This window comes from Hemitrygon akajei, chromosome 6 (assembly GCF_048418815.1).
Source record: "Hemitrygon akajei chromosome 6, sHemAka1.3, whole genome shotgun sequence".
NCBI lineage: Eukaryota > Metazoa > Chordata > Chondrichthyes > Myliobatiformes > Dasyatidae > Hemitrygon > Hemitrygon akajei.
The window spans coordinates 116,774,821-116,795,254 of record NC_133129.1 but is presented as its reverse complement, the minus strand read 5'-3'; the positions used below and the strand labels follow the sequence as shown (position 1 = coordinate 116,795,254).

The 20,434-nt window shown below is 42.9% G+C and overlaps 1 protein-coding gene across 6 annotated transcripts in view; it reads left to right on the top strand.

Annotated features, from left to right (window-relative positions):
* Window positions 1-20,209, top strand: part of celf1 (cugbp, Elav-like family member 1) — a 77,851-nt gene extending 57,642 nt beyond the window's left edge. For 5 of the 6 annotated variants that reach the window (XM_073049102.1, XM_073049100.1, XM_073049104.1 and 2 more), the window contains 5 exons: window positions 570-680; window positions 1,035-1,220; window positions 9,674-9,817; window positions 13,448-13,615; window positions 17,100-20,209. In XM_073049102.1, the coding sequence (XP_072905203.1) occupies window positions 570-680; window positions 1,035-1,220; window positions 9,674-9,817; window positions 13,448-13,575 (569 nt within the window). In that variant the 3' untranslated portion in view covers window positions 13,576-13,615; window positions 17,100-20,209. Of the gene's footprint in view, window positions 1-569; window positions 681-1,034; window positions 1,221-9,673; window positions 9,818-13,447 lie in introns of all 6 variants that reach the window. The other variant, XM_073049101.1, reaches the window with a different exon arrangement.
* Window positions 20,210-20,434: the final 225 nt, after the last annotated feature.

Here is a 20,434-nt window from a genome sequence, read left to right as displayed (position 1 = left end):
TTGTCTCATCAATATCTTGTACATGGTCATGTCATCCCAACTGCAGTACTCTGTCCTGATCAATGAAGGCAGCCATACCGAGCACTGCCTTCACTACCCTGTCTACTTATGATGCTACTTTCGGGGAACTTTGTAGGTGCACCCTGAGCCCATGTATTTAGTGGGACAAGTCTGCTGCAGCGTACTTAATGACTTTCTGGAGTGCTTTGGTTTTCTGTTTAGAGCTCCAGAATGTACAGTGAAACCAAACTTCTTTGTTGCAACCAACTCTACTTCCTAAAAGATTGTAGAATTTAGCCTTTTCACTGAAAATTAAAATCTGAAATCCAGTCTGATGTCAAAAGCTGCAAAGTTATTCCATCTGCACACTCCAATTGAGTTTGCACTCCTCAACCCTCCCACCCTCCCTCCCTCCCCATGCCTCATCCATTAAAAATGTATGCTAGTGCTTACCATCTTTTGAGAATTGTCTGAGAAATTGATGCTTTTCGTACATGGGTGCTTGTGTTAAAGGGGAGCATTCTGCTGGCATATTAGGTTTGATTATTGCCTCCTTCTTCTGACTGCAGGTTCATCGAGCAACAACAGTACAAACTCCTCGGTAAACCCAATGGCATCCTTGGGAGCGCTGCAGACTTTGGCAGGGGCAACAGGAGGCCTCAATGTTAACTCTTTAGCAGGTGAAGGAAATTTTGTACAATAAAAAACAGCCCTTGAAGTGCTTAGCTACAAGTCAGCTGGAAGTGGCGATGCTAGTATACACATTGTGCCTTATGCCTCTGAGCATTCCAGAAGGTCTCCTATACCATGTAGCATAACCTGGCATGCTTCAGTGGGTGAAGCAGCAAGTGGGATGCTGTATTTTGAACAAGGATTAGGCTCTCCTGATTTTGAAGCACTATAATGGGGACACACTGACTGTAACAGCTTGTTTGTTGGTTTGGAATCTGTAGTTTCTTGTGTCTCCATTGGGACCCTGACTGTCGCTCCATTTTATGTGCAAAACTCACTAGAAGTATTATCTTTTTCTGCAGGTATGGCGGCTTTGAATGGCGGACTGGGAACCGGGGCTCTATCAAATGGGACAGGGAGTACAATGGATGCTCTGACCCAGGCATACTCGGGGATTCAGCAGTATGCAGCTGCAGCACTCCCTTCTCTCTATAACCAGAGTCTGCTTACACAGCAGAGCTTGAGTGCAGCAGGAAGCCAGAAGGAAGGCAAGTATGAGAAAGGTTGTTGGTTCCGTTACCTCCCATTGCAAGGTGTGTATTGTCTTAGGCAGGTGGAATGTACAGAGATGTACCTTAGGTTGGAAGTGGGAAGGCACTGGGGTGTCTATTATTGGAGAGCTGGAGCTATAACAGCCTGCCTTGGATCTTCAAGTCCTCATTGCTAGTGTTGATTAAAACAATTAAGTTTTGTGCAAAAAGACCCATAATGATTAATATGTTGCTTTTAAAGTACTTGAGCTGGCTTGCCTACTGACACAAGGAATTCAGGGAATTTATTCAATGGAGACTTGGCATGGGTATATAAAATTATGATGGGTATAGAGTGAATGCAAGCAGGCTTTTTCCACTGAGGCTAGGGGAGAAAAAAACCAGAGGACATGGGTTAAGGGTGCAGGGGGAAAAGTTTAAAGGGAACATGGGGGGGGGGGCTTCTTCACACAGAGAGTGGTGGGAGTGTGTGTGGAATGAGCTGCCAGATGAAGTGGTAAGTGCAGGCTCACTTTTAACATTGAAGAAAAGCTTGGACAAGTACGTGGATAAGAGGGGTTTGGAGGGATATGGTCCAGGTGCAGGTCAGTGGGACTAAGCAGAAAAATGGTTTGGCACAGCCAAGAAGGGCCAAAAGGCCTATTTGTGCGCTGTAATGTTCTATGGTTCTATGGCTGAATGGCCTATGTTTTATGGTCTAAGGTTTACAGCATTTATTCTCCTATTTTTGGGGAAATTTTGGGAAATACGTTAAAGGAGACAATTTTTAAAACATATCCTACCACTGTTTAGAAAGGACTGAAAGCTCATACATTGCTTCACAGAAAACCTAATATTTTCAAGATCACTTTTTTCAAACAGGACACAGTAAATTGGACTAGCTGAGATAGGCAACTTGGTTGGCCTGCGTGAGTTGAACTGGCGACCTATGATGCTTTTTTGCAGCGTATTGTCGACACAGATCCTGACGCAGCATTATGTTACACTATTCTCTCAGCAGTGTCCCTCACCAACAAATATACTCACCCATACTGTTTTGGACTCAGTAGATCAGTCTACTTTCCACACTGTATCCAGTTATTGTCATTTTATTCTCAAGCAGTCCCTTGGGATCGAGGATGTCTTGCTACCTCTGTGTAAACGCAGGGGGCTGGAGTGGGGCTTGCCTCTCCCAACTTTTCAAGTGGAATTTCAGATCCTTACTACCTTCTATATGGAAGCTTCTTCACCTCATCTATCATCCAATCCTTACAGCAACTATTTTGAGTCTGCTTCCCCTGGTTTCGGTCTTTTCTGCTTATGAAATTGTAACCTCCTTGCTTACACCAATTCATACGACTCAGTTATGTCATCAGGTCTCCTCTTATTCCAATCACAGCCTATCCAATCTCATTGCTGCATTTCTTTTCTGGTAACATCCTCAGGCTACCCTCTTCACAGACTCGCATCTTCCTTGCAGACCAGATTGCACATAGTGCGTGAGCTGTGACCTAACAGATGGAATGCAACTTGGGGTTGCGCGGTGTTGCATTTTGGAAGTTAAGGACAGGGCATGATTTGTGAATGACAAAGCCCTAGAGAGCTACGGATACATAGTTCCTTGTAAGTAGTAACACAGTAGATCAAGTTTAGTGGGGATGCAAAAGCTTGAGCTTCAAGGAGAGATGGGCTAGGCTAGGACTGTTTTCCCTGGGCAAACAGGATGAGGGGTGATCTTAAACGTTTATTAAAATTTGAAGGCATTCAAGACTGGTGATCCAGTACTCTACAAGAAGTTCAAGTATGGCCTACGGAAAGCTTCTTTAAGAGCAAAAATGCAATTCCAAGTGAAATTACAGACAGAATCGGATGCATGTCAGTTCTGGCAGGGTTTGCAGGCCTTTACTTCCTACACTGCAACACCTAACATCATAAATGGCTGTTACAGTATGTTTCACTCTCAGATGAATTCAAAACCTTCTAAATACGCTTTGAAAGGGAGACTGACTACCTGTGCAAATCCCTGCAGCATCTGGCGACCCTGTGATACCTGTCTCGGGCTGACGTTAAACATTGCAGCAATTCCGTCTGTCCCCATGTCATTTCCCTGAAAACTTATGCCAACCAACTAGTGGGAGTGTTCAAGGATTTGTCACTGTTGCAGTCAGAGATTGCCAGTTCAAAGGACATCAATCATACCGGTGAGCTGCCTCAACAACTATTGGCCAGTTGTATACATATCTACTGTGATTTAGTGCTTGCGAGGTTGATCATGGATGGAGTGAACTCCAGCCTAAGCAAGGACCAGGACCTGCTGCATTTTGCCTACCACCACAACTGGCCTACAATGGATGCAATCTCATTAAACCCATGAACACTACTTCACTAATTTTGCTCTCTTTTTGTACTAATTAAATTGTTGAATATATTTATTACTGTAAGTTATAGTATATTTAGTGCTGCAAAACAAGTTTCATGACATAAGTCTGTGATAATAAATCTGATATTTCTTTTAAGTGTTAATATATCCTAATACCTTCTAATTCAATTTACATTTTTTATTTTGGCTAACTCTCTTTGGACAAATGTATTTGTATACATTTGTCCAAAGACCAGAGTTTGTAACTCTTGAACTGGATGTGAATTCCTGTCATGTTATGATCATTCGATCTTTCACTGTAAGATCCTTAATTAATCCTTTCTCATTACATATGACCACGTTTTAAGATAGCCTGTTGCTTGACTTAGGTCCAAACATTCTGCATTCCATGAACTCATTCTCAAGACTTTCTCTGCCAATTTGATTGGGCCAATGTAGACAAAAGTCAAAAACTCTTTCCGTTATTGCATTAACTTTGTGAAAAGCCCTCTAATTCCTATTCTTTCCAAAGATGTAGCTGCTGTTACTTTGCCCATAGACTGTTCGCATTGATGAATTCATTATTATTGCCACCAAAAATTTATTTTACTCTTGCTTTGCTGAGCAAAATTAAATCTCACGTTAATACCATACTTCATCATAAGAGCAACCCCTCTCCTTTTTCATTCTGCGTAGTTCCCTACAAATTCAAGTACTATAATATATACCTTATATTTTCCAACTGAAAAGGTGGCCATTGTGCCACTTGACTCCCTGACAATCTCATTGATCCCATTCCCATGCTTTTTTCCCTGTAACCTAGTCCCCCTTTTTGCTAATCGCTTTAACTTTGTCCTGTATACCTACGAAGAGAATTTTCTATCTCTCAACTGATCTATTTCGGCCTCAAAGTTCAAATTGTTTAATATCGAAGTACGTACATACATGTCACCATATGTAACACTGAGATTCATTTTCTTGTGGAAATCTATACTAGAGTAATAACCATAATAGATTCAATGAAACACTACGCCAACTTAGGCAAAAGACAACAAACTGCAAATACAAAAAGAAATAGTAATAAATAAACAAGCAATAAATATCAAGAACCTAAGATGAGTCCCTGAAAGTAAGTCCATAGGTTGTAAAAACATCTCAGTGTTGGGGCGTGAAGTTGAATGAAGATTGGTTGAATTGGTTGAAGATCAGAATCAGATTTATTATCCACTGGCATGTGTCGTGAAATTTGTTAACTTAGCAGCAGCAGTTTAATCCAATACATGATATAAAAAGAAAAAGAAGTAAATCAGTTACAGTGACTGTATGTAATAGGCAGGCCTCCGTTAGTCTCAATAGACCATGGATTTGCACCTTGGAAAGTTTCCAGGGCGCAAGCCTGGGCAAGGCTTTTTGTTTATGGAAGACCGGCAGTTGCCCAAGCTGCAAGTCTCCCCTCTCCACGCAACTGATGTTGTCCAAGGGAAAGGGCATTAGTTACAGTGAGTATAGGTATATTAAATAGATCAAAATAGAGCAAAATAAAAATAATATATAAAAAAATGAGGTAGCATTCATAGGTTCAATGCTGGCAGAGGGGAAGAAGCTGTTCCTGAATCACTGAGTGTGTGCCTTCGGGCTTCTGTACCTCCTACCTGATGGTAACAGTGAGAAAAGGGCATGTCCTGGGTGATAGGGGTCCTTGATGATGGACACCTTTCTGAGGCACAGTGATGTCTTGGATACTACGGAGGCTAGTACCCAAGATGGAGCTGACTAAATTTACAACTTTCTGTAGCTTCTTTCGATCCTGTGCTGTAGGCCCCGCCCCCACTCCACATACCAGCCGGTGATGCAGCCAGTCAGAATGCTCTCCACTGTACATCTGTAGAAGTTTTTGAGTGTTTTAGGTGACAAGCCAAATCCCTTCAAACTCCTAAGGAAATATAACCACTGTCTTGCCTTCTTTATTGCTGCATCAATATGTTGGGAGTTGGTTAGATCCTTAGAGATATTGACTCCCAGGAATTTGAAATTGCTCACTCTCTCCACTTCTGATCCCTCTTTGATGAATCGTTTGCATTTCCTCATCTCACCCTTCCTGAAGTCCACAATCAGTTCTTTAATCTCCCTGGCGTAAATTGCAAAATTGTTGCTTCTACACTACTCAACCAGCTGGTATAGCTCACTCTTGTATGCCCTCTCATCTCCACCTGAGAGTCTACCAATATCGTCAGCAAATTTATAGATGGTGCTTAGCAATGCAGTCATGGTTATAGAGGGAGTAGTGCAGTGGGCTAAGCGTACACTCCTGACGTGCACCAGTGTTGATTGTCATCGAGGGGGAGATATTATCACCAATCCGTATAGATTCTGGTCTTCCGTTTAGGAAGTTAGCAGAGGGAGGTATGGAGTGCCAGGTATTGTAGCTTATTGAATAGGACTGTGGGAATGATGGTGTTAAACATTGAGCTATAGTCAATGAACAGCATTGTGACATAGCTGTTTGTATTGTCTAGGTGATCTAAGGCCATGTGAAGAGCCATTGAGATTGTGTCTGCTGTTAACCTGTTGTGATGATAGACAAATTGCAGTAGGTCTTGGTCCTTGCTGAGACACGAGTCCAGTCTAGCCGTGCCCAACCTCTCAAAGCATTTCATCGCTGTAGATGTGAGTGCTACCAAACGATAGTCATTAAAACAGCTCACACTGCTGATAAGTGTGAGGTGCTGCATTTGGTAGGACTGATCAATATAGGACATACATGGTAAATGGTAGGGCATTGAGGAATGCAGTAGAACAGAGTGATCTAGGAATAATGGTGCATAGTTCCCTGAAGGTGGAATCTCGTGGATAGGGTGGTGAAGAAAGCTTTTGGTATGCTGGCCTTTATAAATCAGAGCATTGAGTGTAGGAGTTGGGATGTAATGTTAAAATGTACAAGGCATTGGTGAAGCCAAATTTGGAGTATTGTGTACAGTTCTGGTCACCAAATTATAGGAAAGATGTCAACAAAATAGAGAAAGTACAGAGGAGATTTACTAGAATGTTACCTGGGTTTCAGCACCTAAGTTACAGGGAAAGATTGAACAGGTTAGGTCTTTATTCTTTGGAGCGTAGTAGGTTGAGGGGGGACTTGATAGAGGTATTTAAAATTGTGAAGGGGATAGGTGGAGTTGACGTGGATAGGCTTTTTCCATTGAAAGTAGGGGAGATTCAAACAAGAGGACATGAGTTGAGAGTTAAGGGGCAAAAGTGTAGGGGTAACATGAGGGGGAACTTCTTTACTCAGAGAATGGTAGCTGTGTGGAATGAGCTTCCAGTAGAAGTGGTAGAGGCAGGTTCAATTTTGTCATTTGAAGTAAAATTGGATAGGTATATGGACAGGAAAGGAATGGAGGGTTATGAGCTGAGTGCAGGTCGGTGGGACTAGGTGAGAGTAAGTGTTCGGCATGGACTAGAAGGGCCGAGATGGCCTGTTTCCGTGCTGTAATTGTTATATGGTGTTATATATACTGTTCTTGGGCATTGGTATAATTGTTGCCTTTTTGAATCTGAACTTGGTAGTGTGAGTTCTGAGGCTCCTGTGCCATCTTCCTGATGACAGCAGTGAGAAGGGAGCATGTCCTGGGTGGTGGGAGCCCTTGATGATGGATACTGCTTTCCTGTGACATCTCCTCACGTTGATCTGCTCAGTGGTGGGATGGACTGGACTGTTGTGCTTTTTGCATAATTGCAGAGGGCCCAGGAAGGGGCCTCCAGAATAAAAACACTGAGGAATTTAAAGTTGCTGACCCTCTTCTCCTCTGAGGACTGGGTCACGGACCTTTGGTTTCTTCCTCCTGAAGTCAATAATCAGTTCCTTAGTCCTGACATTGATTAAGAGTTATAGTTATGGCACCACTTACTCAAACCTTCAATCTCCCTTCTATATGCTGATTCATCACCACCTTTGAATATGGCATTCGAGCTGTGCTTGGCCACACAATCATAAGTGCAAAGTGAGTAGATCAGCGGGCTAAGCACACAGTCTTGTGGAGCATCTGTGCTGATGGAGATCATGGAGGAGATGTTTTTGCTATTTTGAACTGACTGGGGTCTACAAATAAGAAAATTGAGGACCCATTGCACAAGGAGGTATTAAGGCCAAGGTCTTGGAGCTTATTAGTTTGAGGGAATGATGCTATTGAAAGCCATGCTGTAGTTGATAAAGAGCATCATCATGTATGCACCTTTGCTGTCCAGATGCTTCAGGGTTGAGTGAAGAGCCAATGAAATGGTATCTGCTGTAGACCCATTGCTCCGGTTAGCATATTGGAGGGTATCGCTTCTGAGACAGGAGTTAATATGTTTTATCACCAACTTCTCAGAGCACTTCATCACTGTGAATAGAAGTGCTTTTGGATTATAGTCATTGAGGCAGTTTACCATGTTTTTCTTAGGCACTGGTGTGATTGAAGCATGTGAGTATCTCAGATTGCTGAAGTGAGAGGTTAAAGATCTCATTGCACACCCCAACCAGTTGAACAACACAGGTCTTAAGTACTTGGCCAGGTACCCTGTCTGGGCCGGATGCTGTTTGTGAGTTCACCCTCTGGGAGGCTGCATGCGAGTTGGCCTCAGATTGAAATCACTGGATCATCAGGGGCTGTGGGAATTTGTGATGGTTCCTCCATGTTTTGACGGTCAAAGTGAGCATAGAAGGCATTGCGCTCATCTGGAAGTGAAGCCATGTTGTCACCTATGTCACTTGATTTTACTTTACAAGAGTTGATGGTATTCAAGCCCTCCCACAACTGCCAAACATCCTTCGTTGAATCAAGGTTAGTCTGGAAAGAAGGTGGCTTTCTGGAGATTGTACCTGGATGTCTTGTAACTTTCTTGGTCACCAGACTTGAATGCCTGTAATCTGGCCCTCAGCAGTTTGCTGATTTCATGGTTCATCCAGGGCTTCTAGTGGGGAAAATGGAATTAATTTCTGGGGACACACTTGTCCACAGCAATTTTAATAAAGTTTGTGGCAGCCATGGTGTACTCATTGAGATCCACAGATGAGTCCTTGAACGTGGACCAATCTGCGTCTAACAGTAATGTAGTGTGTTAGGAACTCTGGTGCCATAGGTTGTGTGCCACAGGTTGTATGCCAATGGTAATCGGACAGGGTTTTCCTCAAACAAGCCTGGTTGAAGTCCCTGACTATGATTTGAAATGAATCGGGATGGACTGTTACTGCATCATGCAGTATCACAAGCACTTGATTATAGTTGGCAGCTAGTGGTATGTAAGCTGCAGTCAGGATTACAGAGATCTCCCTAGGTAAATAGAACGGATGTCATTTGAGCATTAAGTGTTCCAAGTTGGGGAGCACGAGTTTGACAAAACTGCCATATTGGAGCACCACCGAGTGTTAATCATGAACCACTTCCATCTTTTGCCTATTTTGAATCAGCAGTTTGGTCCATTCTGTGAATCAAAAAGCCTGACAGGTCTGATCACCGTATCTGATGTGCTGAGCGTAAACCATGTCTCGTTCAAACCTAGAACACCACAATCTCACATTTCCTTCCGATACAGCAGTCTTGCCCTCAGGTCCTCAATTCTGTTCTTCAGCGACTGCACATTTGCTAACATATGTCTGTCTATATCCTTCCATAGATGCTGTTCCAGCAGCACTTTTTCTAACTCAACCATGTTTTACTTGATGTTAAAAGCTCAAAGTGCCCACTCATCACACTTGCATTGATTAATCATATACCCAATATAAGAGCTTCCAATGCCCTCTCCAAATGTGTCCTTACGGTGGTAATGAGCGTAGTTTGGTACAGGGTTAGATGTAGTCAGAGATTTCTGCATAGTGTGTATATTAAGCCAGACCAGAGGGGAGACAGAGGGCAGTGCACAGTTAGTTTCTGTCAAGTGACTTGTGTTATTCATGAACTTGGTTCCAAAAGAGTTGCTATCAAAGGAAGGATGGACATCTGTAAGTACTTTCACCCTTGGGCCAAAAGAGTGGTCTGAGTCTCAGGACTCCAGTGTTAGCACCCATGCCTCTGTATTCTTTCTTCTGCAATGAGTTAAGCTTCAGTTAATGATTTTCTCCTTTTGATTCTTTTAGGACCAGAGGGAGGTAATCTGTTTATTTACCACCTGCCTCAGGAGTTCGGAGATCAGGATCTGCTCCAGATGTTTATGCCGTTTGGAAATGTCATTTCTGCCAAGGTTTTCATTGACAAACAGACGAACTTGAGCAAATGTTTTGGTGGGTATGTTGCTGAAAAGGGCATCTGTGTATAAAGCTCTTTTGAATGTACTTAGTGGCACGTGGCAGCTAATTGGCAGTCTTATGCATTGGCCTTCTGTAAACCAGCTCTTCTCTTTGTCCTACCTTTCCCACTCATGTCACAAAACTCCCAGGCTCTTACCCACTTATTTAAAACAAAATAGTGCATTCGTTCAGTGGTTTGAATTAAAGGGTCTTTGTTGCTGGTGTTTCCACAATGCTGTGTTCATAGACTTAGACCCTTGGTAGGCAAAGCATTGAAAGTGTATTTCCAATCATGAGTTTTAGGTACAAAAGATGAGAACATGTACCACCAGGCTCAAAAGCAGCTTCTACTCTGCTACTATAAGTCTCTTGAATGGATCTCTGATAAAGATGAATTCTTAATCTCTCAATTCACTTTATTTGATTACACTGCACTTTCCATATAATTGTAAAACTAAATTTTACACTTAATTTTTCTGTTTTGTACAACTTCAGTGTACTTGTGTATGGAATGATTTGTCTAGATGGCGTGGAGAACAAAAGCTTTTAATTCCATCTTGGTACATGAATTGCAGGATTTTTGGTATGCCTGGTGCCCTGTCCACTGGAGGGTTAGAGGTTGCAGCCATGCAAAGGACTGTCAAAGGCATTTTGGCACATTGATCCTTTGCTTCTTGGAGGTGGTACACCTGTTGTATTGATAGGAAGAGAATGAATATTCAGGGTGGTTGTCTTGGATACCAGTTATAAGACTATAAGACCTTCAAAGTTCAAAATAAATTTATAAGAGATAGTAGAATTAGGCCATTTGGCTCATCAAGTTTGCTCCACCATTTTATCATGGCTGAAGTATTTTCCCTCTTAACCCCATTCTCCTGCCGCCTTCCCATAACCTTTCATGCCCTGACTAATGAAGAACCTATGAAACTCTGCCTTAAATACACGCAATGACATAGTCTCCACAGGTGCCTATAGCATTGAATTCCACAGATATATCACCTTCTGACTAAAGAAATTCCTCATCTCTGTTCTAAGTGGTCATCCTTCTATTCTGAGGCTGTGCCCTCTAGTCCTAGAGCTTCCCCCCCCCCCCACTATAGAAAACATCCTTTCCACATCCACTGTATCTAGACCTTTAAACATTCCTTAGGCTGGCTCAAAGAGATCCACACTCATTCATTCTTCAAAGTTCCAGCAAGTACAGGCTCAGAGTCACCAAACTTTCCTCATACGATAACCCTTTCATTCAGAGAATCGTTCTCGTAAACCTCTGAACCCTCTCCAATGTCAGCACATCATTTCTTAGATATGAGGCCCAAAGCTGCTCACAGTACTCCAAGTGAGGCCTCGCCAGTGCCTCAGCATTACATCCTCGCTTTTATATTGTAGTCCTCTCGAAATGAACGTTAACATTGCATTTGCCTTCCTCACCAAATCAACTTGCTTTAGGGGATCTTTCACGAGTCGCTTCATTCTGACTTTTTGCCTCCTGCCAATCAGCTAATCTTCTATCCATGCTAGTATCTTTCCTGTTATACCATAGGCTCTGACCTTGTTAAGCAGCCTCATGTGTGCCATACCTTGTCAAAAAGGTCTTCTGAAAATCGAAGTACACAACATTCACCGATTCTCCTTTGTCTATCCTGCTTGCTATTTCCTCAAAGAATTCTATCAGATTTGTCAGGCAAGATTTTCATTTAAGGAAACTAAGCTGACTTTGGCCTCCAAGTACTCTGGGACCTCATCCTTAACAATCAACTCCAACATTTTCCCAACTACTGGGGTCAGACTAACTAGCCTATAATTTCCTTTATTCTGTCTCCCTCCATTCTTGACTGAAGTAACATTTGCAATTTTCCAGTCCTCCAGAACCATGGCAGAATCTCCTCAGACCCCTCCTTCAGAACTTTGGTGTGTAATCTATCTGGTTTTAGGTGACTTAATCCACCTTCAAACCTTTCTGCTTCCCCAGCACCTTTTCTGTAGAAATAGCAATTGCACTCACTTCTGCTCCCTGACATACTCAAACTTCTGGCATACTTACTAGTGAAGATATAAAATACACCATTTCCTTTTCCCCCATTCCTACCTCTCCAGTGTCATTTTCCTGCAGTCCAATATCTACTCTCGTCGCTTTTAGCTAGCTTACATCTTTTCCCTTTTAGTTGCTTTTATTTTGGATGATGTTCAGCTTCTTGAGTATTGCTTTAGTTGCATTCATTAGGCAGGTGAGGTTTATTCTTTTACAATCCCAAAATGCCCTGTAAAACCTGGTAGGGCTTTGGGAAGTTGTGAAATGAATGATTTGCTGCAGAATATCGAACGTGACCTGTATATTTAACTTGTTGGGATGATGATATGCCCAGCTTTGTGGATGTGTGGGATTGAATAAAAATGCTATTGAATGTTGTGAGAATATAGGTGAAATATATACTTGTTTGGGATGGCCAGTTATGTGGTGTGAATGTTTCTTGCCATTAAATGCCAAACCATGGTGTGTTAGTGACTTCTTCAATGTGGGAGTTTCAAAAGAGAGTTCATGCATCTTCATTTCTGATGAGGTACTAAAGAGTGGCCATTCATGGGGGAGCTCACAATAGTTGGATACAAAACCCCTTAGCTGAGAAATATCTGGAGAAGTTGACCTCCAAAAACGGAACAAAGGGCATTAGCCTAAAATGTTAACTCTTCATTTGTCTCCAGTTTTGCCAGCAGGGGTACTACTTTTCCTTCTCATAATCATTGATTCTTGCTTTGTGGAGCTTTTTAAAAATTAGCTCAGTTGTCCATCTGTAAACCAAGGCTGTGATGAGATCGTGCACCAGGCTTCTTAGTCCTCAACTGAACAGGCTGTTCCCACTTGATAAACTTGGCAATATCTTCCATCACCTCACTGATGGTAGAAGGCAGACTGTCGGCAGATAATTATCAGGGTTGGATGCACCCTGGTTTTTGTGAAAAGGTAAAACTTGTACACTGTCTGCTGAATACCAGTGTTGTGGCTACACTGGAATAGGATCTTTTCAGGTGAGTGGATGGTTCTGCGTTAAAGAATTCAGCCAGGTAGTGGTTGAGTCCTGTAGTCTTTGCTCTGCCCAGCTGTGGTTGAAAACTGGACGCAGCCCCTGATGAGTCTGGGTTCTGTGCTTGGGACATTCTGTTGAACTCTTCGCCACTTTCCCAATGCAGGCTATGGCAGCCAGTGCTGGCGGAATTTCTTCACTCCAGCAACTCTGTGCCTCTGCTGCTCTGGAGTAAGTACTCATTGTGGCATGCTATCATTGCTTTTTAAGATCTACTTGGTACAATTTCCTTTACGCTCAGTGAAATGATAGCAACAAGGACGCAGACATAAATACTAGGGTAAGAAAGGAAAAATGTGACACTTCCAAGTCAGTGCTGGATTTGGAGGGGAGCTTTTGATTGGGCAGGTTGTAGGTGGGAGAGGCATATTGGCAGTAGCTTAGCCAAGTAACTGTTTAAATGAAGAGCATTGTTTCATAACTGAACGTGTTCAGCACTTCCTTCTCTCCAAAATGGAGATACCTTCCTTGGTAATGTGCACAGTTTGAATGTTATACAACTGTTTTTCTCTTGACTCTCCTGCTCTGTTTTGGGTTGCAGGGTTTGTAAGCTATGACAATCCAGTCTCCTCGCAGGCTGCTATACAAGCAATGAATGGCTTTCAGATTGGTATGAAACGCCTGAAGGTCCAACTTAAGCGATCAAAGAACGACAGCAAGCCATACTGAGCTTTGATCAAAATGAACTTGAGTTTAAACATGTTCACTGGTAAGTTGGTGCAGCTGTGGAAGCAGTCGTGAGAGAAAGTGTCATCGGACTCTTTAACCCCATCGTGACTGGGGCAATTCACTGCACTCTGTCTCGTGTGCATGTGTATGTATGCGTGTGTGTGTGTGCGCGCGCGCGCGTGTGGATGTGTGACTTTAACAGTACAATTTTCTGTTGTGAATTTTAAGTTATATATTCAGAGTTGTGCTGACTCTCAGTACAAATGTAGACAAAAAGCATACTGAAAATTTCATTGAAAGTTTAGCCACCGCATAATTTAAATTTTGGAGTTTGCTGTGTACTGACAGTCAAATGTTGTATCACTGGAGAGAACAGCTGTTTAGTGGAATATGCCAAACAATTTTTGTGCTAACACCCTTTTGAGGATTGAAGGATGTTCTACCAAAGTGCCTCTTGTCACTTATTTTTAAATAACAGTAACTGTGCCATCAGAAATATCAAAGGAGTACATCAAAGGGAACTGGTTAATGGCAACAGGGTTGGTTACAGATATTGTGCCATTACTGACCCCTTCACTTTCTCTTCTTCATCCCAGGATTCTGTCCCACTCCCCCACTCACTTCTGTCCTCCCCTCATGCTAGCCCCAGGCTTCTATTGATCGGCTCTCCCCTGCTCTCAGCCTGTCATCTCCAGTCGTTCTCCTGCCCTGGCTGCACACTCCTCACGTTGCCTCCTTTCTGCTTCTCCTGGCCTTCTTTCACCCCGACTATACTCCTTCCCTATTTCCAGTCAGTCCTCTCCCCCAGTCCATAATCCTGTGTCCTCCATGCCCTTCACTTCCTCCTCCCCTCCTGCTCCATGCCTCTGACTCTGATTCCCTTCTCATCACGTTTCTCTACCCTCCACCCTCCACTCCTTGTCTCTTTGCTGCCTTGTCCCAGTTGCCCACTGCCCTGCTTGCCCCTTCCCCATCCTCCTCCCCTTACTCCCATTTCTGCACCCTTTCCCCTACCCCCACACATCTGCCAGTGATGTCCCTTAGATTGCCATAGTCTCCATGCTGATCTAACAATTCACCGAGTCTACACCCCTCGGGCTCTACCCAGCGCTGCCCTCTCTCCCACTCCCTCCTATCCCTGATCCTTGTCGCATTGCTCACTGCTGCTCCTTTCTCTGTGCAAGCTCTCTCGTGCACTCGTGCTTGTTTCTTCTGGTGCGCCCCCACATGTGAGGCACTCCATCACTCCTCAAAAGGTGCAGCACAGCCATCACTCTCGCACTTCCTCTCTCTGACTCCAAAGAAAGTTAGTGCTTGCACGTTCCATGACTGACTTGGCTGATCAAATATCCGATGTTCCAAGGATTGCTCTGAGTGGCTCCCAGGATTTTGTTCTCTCCGGGGTTTTTTTTTGATAATTGATGGCTTCACAATAAAATGTTTTTTTTTGTTTTTACACGTTCAACTTTAAAACAAAAAACTTCCAGGAGAATAATGTGAATTTGTTTCAAAAAAAATGCACAAACTTAAGATTGGGGTGAATGTATAATTACAGTTCTACCTTTTCTATTTTTATAGAGGTTTTTTACAGCTCCTGAGTGTTGGAGATTATTTATTATCTGAAGTATTTTATTGGAGAATCAGTATTTTGTAGGCACCTGGTTTACATGGTTGTTATATGCAATGTTTGAGGGGGAGCTACTGATACAGTGTCCTTTTAGCACACTTTAATCAAAAACTTGAAACCTATTGTTTTAAAATTACTGTTGGAAACAGAAGAAGGCCTGGTTTTAAAATTTGGAAGCTGGGGGGAAGGATGAATAGAGCCTGTTTGTTGTCGGTGTTCCTCTCTGTGAACGGCTGTGTTCTGATGTAAATGTGGATCACAGTTGGGGGCAGGGTCTAAGCAATACCCTTGGGGCCCCTTGAGGTGTCTTTTGTGCAAGGAAAGGGGACATGTTTTCCCCTGACCCAACCCCCACCCTCACAGCACAGAAGTCAGATATACAGTCCACTCTGGGTGCCCACAAGGCATTCTCCTTCCCATCCAGTTTCAGACAGGGTGAATTACGGCATGGGGCTCCTTACCCGACCAAAGACTTCCCTCGTGCTCAGACACACAGCCCAGCTTGCAGCAATGAATTTTTGAGGGAAATCCTGCCGAAAGACTGGACCCAATGATGACTCCGTTCAATACTAAGTAAGTCCTGTACTGTTGCTAGGGATTGGGGATGGGATGTACTGAGCCAGCACTGCTCTGGGTTTGTGTCACCATTACAATTGTCTGGATGGGATGAGCACAGTGCTCACAGAGCACTGCTGTTTCGGGGTGGAGCGGAGAGATTAGTGAGCACAGCAGTCTTGGATGGAGTTGTACACATCGCCAAGGTGCAGGACTGAGGGAATGAACTGTCGGAGGAGCACAAGGTCAGAGAGGGAGTGCCACGTTTTAGGAGGGAAAGCACCAAAAGAGGACTACATTGTAGGAGGGATTGACCTCTACTTAGGGAGAACTGCGCTGTAAAAGGAAAGGGCAGTATTAATGTAAACACTGCTCTTCTCGAGGTATTGTTTCAAATTGAGACTCTGTCTGTTCTCTCAAGTAGCTGTGAAAGTTTCCAGGGGCACTATTGACACTGAAATATCAGGTAGGACTTGCCTTAAAGATCGATTTATCATTCCTACGTCTGCCAGTGCCTTTCACTTCTCTGAGCACTATTGTGAAGAAGAGCAAGGTACAGTCTTCCCCAGTACCTTGGACAATATTTTCCTTCAACTGAAGTCACTTAAAAGCAATTATCTTATTATCATTATCACCCGCAGTTTGGAGCTTGTTGTAACTTAAGTTGCCTGACACATGATTACAATGGAGTCTGCACTTTCTTTAAAAAAAAGTATTGTATAGGCTTAGAGAGGTCTAAAATGATGGCAGATGTAGTTGGAATGCTAATCTTCCTTTAAAACAAGTCTTACCCGATGATTTCTCAGTCAAGCATTTAGGTTAATGAAGTGGTTAGTGGAGTGGCTGCTTAGCTTTTCTTTGTGTGAACCAGGTTGGTCTTAATTCTGCAATTGTGGCTTGAGAACCAAGTAGCTGTTTTTTTATGCAATTTAAATTACAAATTTTGTTAAATTTCCCAGCTGTGTACCTGTGCCAGTCTTGTCCATCATTCTCCCTTTTAAAGATTTTTTTTGTCTTACAGCCATTTGGCGATGAGGTAGATACAAGTTGCAGATAAAAGGACCCAGGATGGGGGCCCCTGTTCTTTCCTCTTCTCCCCCTCCCACTTCCTGCCCCCTCTGGGTGGCTAAGGATTGTCTGATGTCTTTCTTGTACCTGTGTGAATTACATCTGTTTGCAATGTTTAGCATGTGCTGTACCCTGTCCCATGTTCAAATTATGCATTGATCTCATGCACTGTATCATTGTTTTGTTTTTAATTTTTATTTCAATTTATTTCTTCCCTTTTTTATAGCTTTGTGTAACTTGGTCCTTCTCCCTTTCTGGTTTTGTTTTCTCCTAGATATCTTCGTGCCCGTTTGTTCATCGTCTACCTAGCATGTTGCTGTGACGTCAAAGTTCATCGTCCCTCGTTGTCTCTGAGCTTCTCTGATGCTTGACCTCTACTGACTTTGACCTTGTTTTTGACATTAAATTTGATGTATTTCAGAATTTTTTTGTTTTTCCTCTCTTTGCCAGCCTCCCTTGCCCCACCCACCCTTATAACCCCCACCCCACCCAACACACACACACACCCTTCAGTGCTGCTGGGGCAGACCACTTTAAGCAAGCTTACAAAAGATTGCTGCGTTCAAAATTTTGAGAGTCTATTTTTCTAGAATTTCTTAACTAAATTGCAGCATTTTGACACTTTCTACTCCTTTTAGCAAAGCAGCTTTTCTGGCACTAGCAGAGGACTTTGTATCTTGACCATCCAATCAGCAAACAAACAGAAATGACTTGTGTGTGCTCCTGTTTCATTTTTTTTAAGTGTGTTGTGTGTTAGGGAAGTATGAAATGTTTATCACATTACACTCTTAAAGATGATGAGGCTGAAATGCTTTCTACTCCAGAAGAAGCAGGGGGACAGCTTCTCCCCTTTTCCACTTCACCCCTCCCTTGCTCAGTCCTGCTTCTTTATCCACCTCCTGTCCCCACCCCCCCCCCCCCCCAACTCCCCAGCCACTCTTTGTGCCATTCACCACTCCCTTCCCCTTCTGGTCTGTCCCTTATCCTTCCCATCCACATCTTCAACCTCTTCTACCTACAACTGCCTCCCCCTGCCTTACCCCGTCTATCACTTATCCCTACTCCCTCTATCCCCACCCACTCCCCTCTCCCCCACCCTCATCCACTCCTTCCTTTATCCCACTCCCACTTCTCATTGCTCCATGTCCCACCCTCCTCAGAATACTGGAGTGACATCAATAAAGAAATACTTGAATAGCTTTTACAAAGTGTCGCCCACTTCCCTTGGGGTTTTTTTTTTGGCACTTTGGTTTTCTAACGTTAGCAGTAAGTGTCTGAAGCAAAAGTTTGAAGAAATAATAAGGAAGTCTTTAGTTTAATGTTGTCAAGTTTGGTCTGATTATACCTTGCATGTATTGTATCTATGCTCAAACCCCCAGCAAGATGTGATGTGAATTGTTAATTGATTTAGTGCCAAGTGTTATTTGCATGTTACAGCCTTTTACACTTTGTACAGCTTTTCTGTCTTCCTGACTTTGAATTTTCTGTTTGATAAAGGAAAAATACAATTGAGTTGGAGGTTTAAATAAAGTATATTTTTGAACTGTCTCATGGCAAATACAGTGTGGAGACCAGGTAACATCCCGTTGAAGCCCACCCCTCTGTTCGCTTTGACCCTGATGTTAAAGCGGTTCCCAGCTGCCCTGCTGGTATGTGTGCAGTGTTTTTGTTTACAGATTGTTTGGTTTTAAAGATTCTGGGGAGTTAGCTGACTTTCCACAAAGTAATCCCAGTGGCTGTGTCAGTTTTGGAAGTGAGACGTTTTGCAAGGGTTGAGTTGATTATTGGATACATGACAAATGTGTTTTCCCACTATGGTCACCATGACTAGTTACCAAATGGTATGAGGTAGCGCCAAGAGTTAACCTCTGCCTTTCCCTCCCTACTCCATCCTGTCGCAGGCATCTGGTTGATGTCGCTTCCTCATCACCAAACTGTATCCCTAAAAAAGCACTCACTTCTCTCCAACCCAGCCTTAACTTTCCTCCATTTCCCCCACCATCCACTAGCATTAATGTGCCATCCATCTGCAGCCATGCACTTCATCCTCAAGTACCAACTGTTCAACCTCCACCCAAAATACACTAGCCACAAATTCTCACTGTCCACTCCCCTCAAATCTGCTCCTCCCTAAATCAACCCCACCTTCGGGTTTTCTGGGTTTGACACTGGCATTGGTTATTTTGCCTCATCCTTTGACCCACTAAATGCCCTATGACTGCACCCACCAGCACAAGTAAGCGGATGACAGGGCAGGACTACAGCTGGTTATGGAGATCCCAATACACAGTAAGAATAGCTAAACCTACAAATTATTTACTGAATGAAGAAGCATTATTTGAACAGTTTTATCAACTTCCCCTCCACTGATCTATTGTTCCAGGGTGTAGTGCACTGATTAACTAGTCTGCCATTTGGGATTGATTTTGACCAGACCTGGCTGCAGAGTTTAGCCTGGATGGCTAGCTGCACAGTGAAACTGCTTGCAGCCCATTTGGATTACTGTCTGTGAAACAAAGGCACCTGAGCCTCAGTCTCCTCTTCCAGCTGAGCACTTAGCGCAGTAAGTGCCCCAGTGTGATAAACCCAGACCTCATGCCAGGGTCCTTCACAACTGCCACTGACTAGAGGGTATAGTTGAAGGGGTATTAGGGATGATGTATGCTGGAGGGGATTGCTGTCTCACCCAAGCACAGTTCCATTGCCAATCCTCCAGCTTCTTCACAAGTACTCAGTGGTCTTTGCCAGAATCCTGTGGAAAATGCTTCATGAATATTTAATTGCCATCTTGTTATCTTTTGATAATGTAAGCATTGAAAACAAATATTTCAGTGACTGTTTTTCCAAACCCTTGCTGCTTTGTAAGTTAACAAACATTTTAGAATCCTGTGGGCTTTTTTTGGTACAAACTGATTGTATTTAACTCTGTAGGTTTTGTACAACTTTGCCTTTTATACGAGGATTATAAAATGATTAACAAATGTGAATGATATTGATTTCTAAACGTTTGCCACAATGACCAAACCTCTCTACTAAAGTAAGATGCAATTTTGCTCTCATTACAAAGAAAAAGCTTTTTTTTCCCCTGAAGTGTTATTATCTGTGTGTATTTTCTTTTCTGTGTGATGTAACCTTGAGACAATTCATTGAGTTAATTAGAAAAGATGGAAGAGAACCACTTGTAAGTTGTTTTGGAGCAAACTGTAGAGGTATGGCAAAGTGTTGCAAGTTTGAATAAAGCTGGTATTTGCTTCAGATTTTTCTTACTATTTTTGTCTTGACTAGGTACTAAGTTTTTTTTAAACTGCACACACAGATTTGCAGACATTTTATATGAAACTGTGGTACCTTGTTTAGCATTTACTATTAAACAGTTTGAGAAGATACTGTCACTTGCCTCCTTTCTTTAATACGTGGCTGTCTATGGAAGATGTCATTCAATGTGGATCAGTCTGTGTTTTCATTCATTCCTGGATTGTGAGAATTGCTTTTTTGTACAGCATTTGTCATTTATTGTGAATCTGCAAAGAGTGCTTGTGAAGGCACCATCACAACAAGTTAGATAAAGATCTAAAGAATTTTAACCCAGGATCGATGCAACTTTGAACC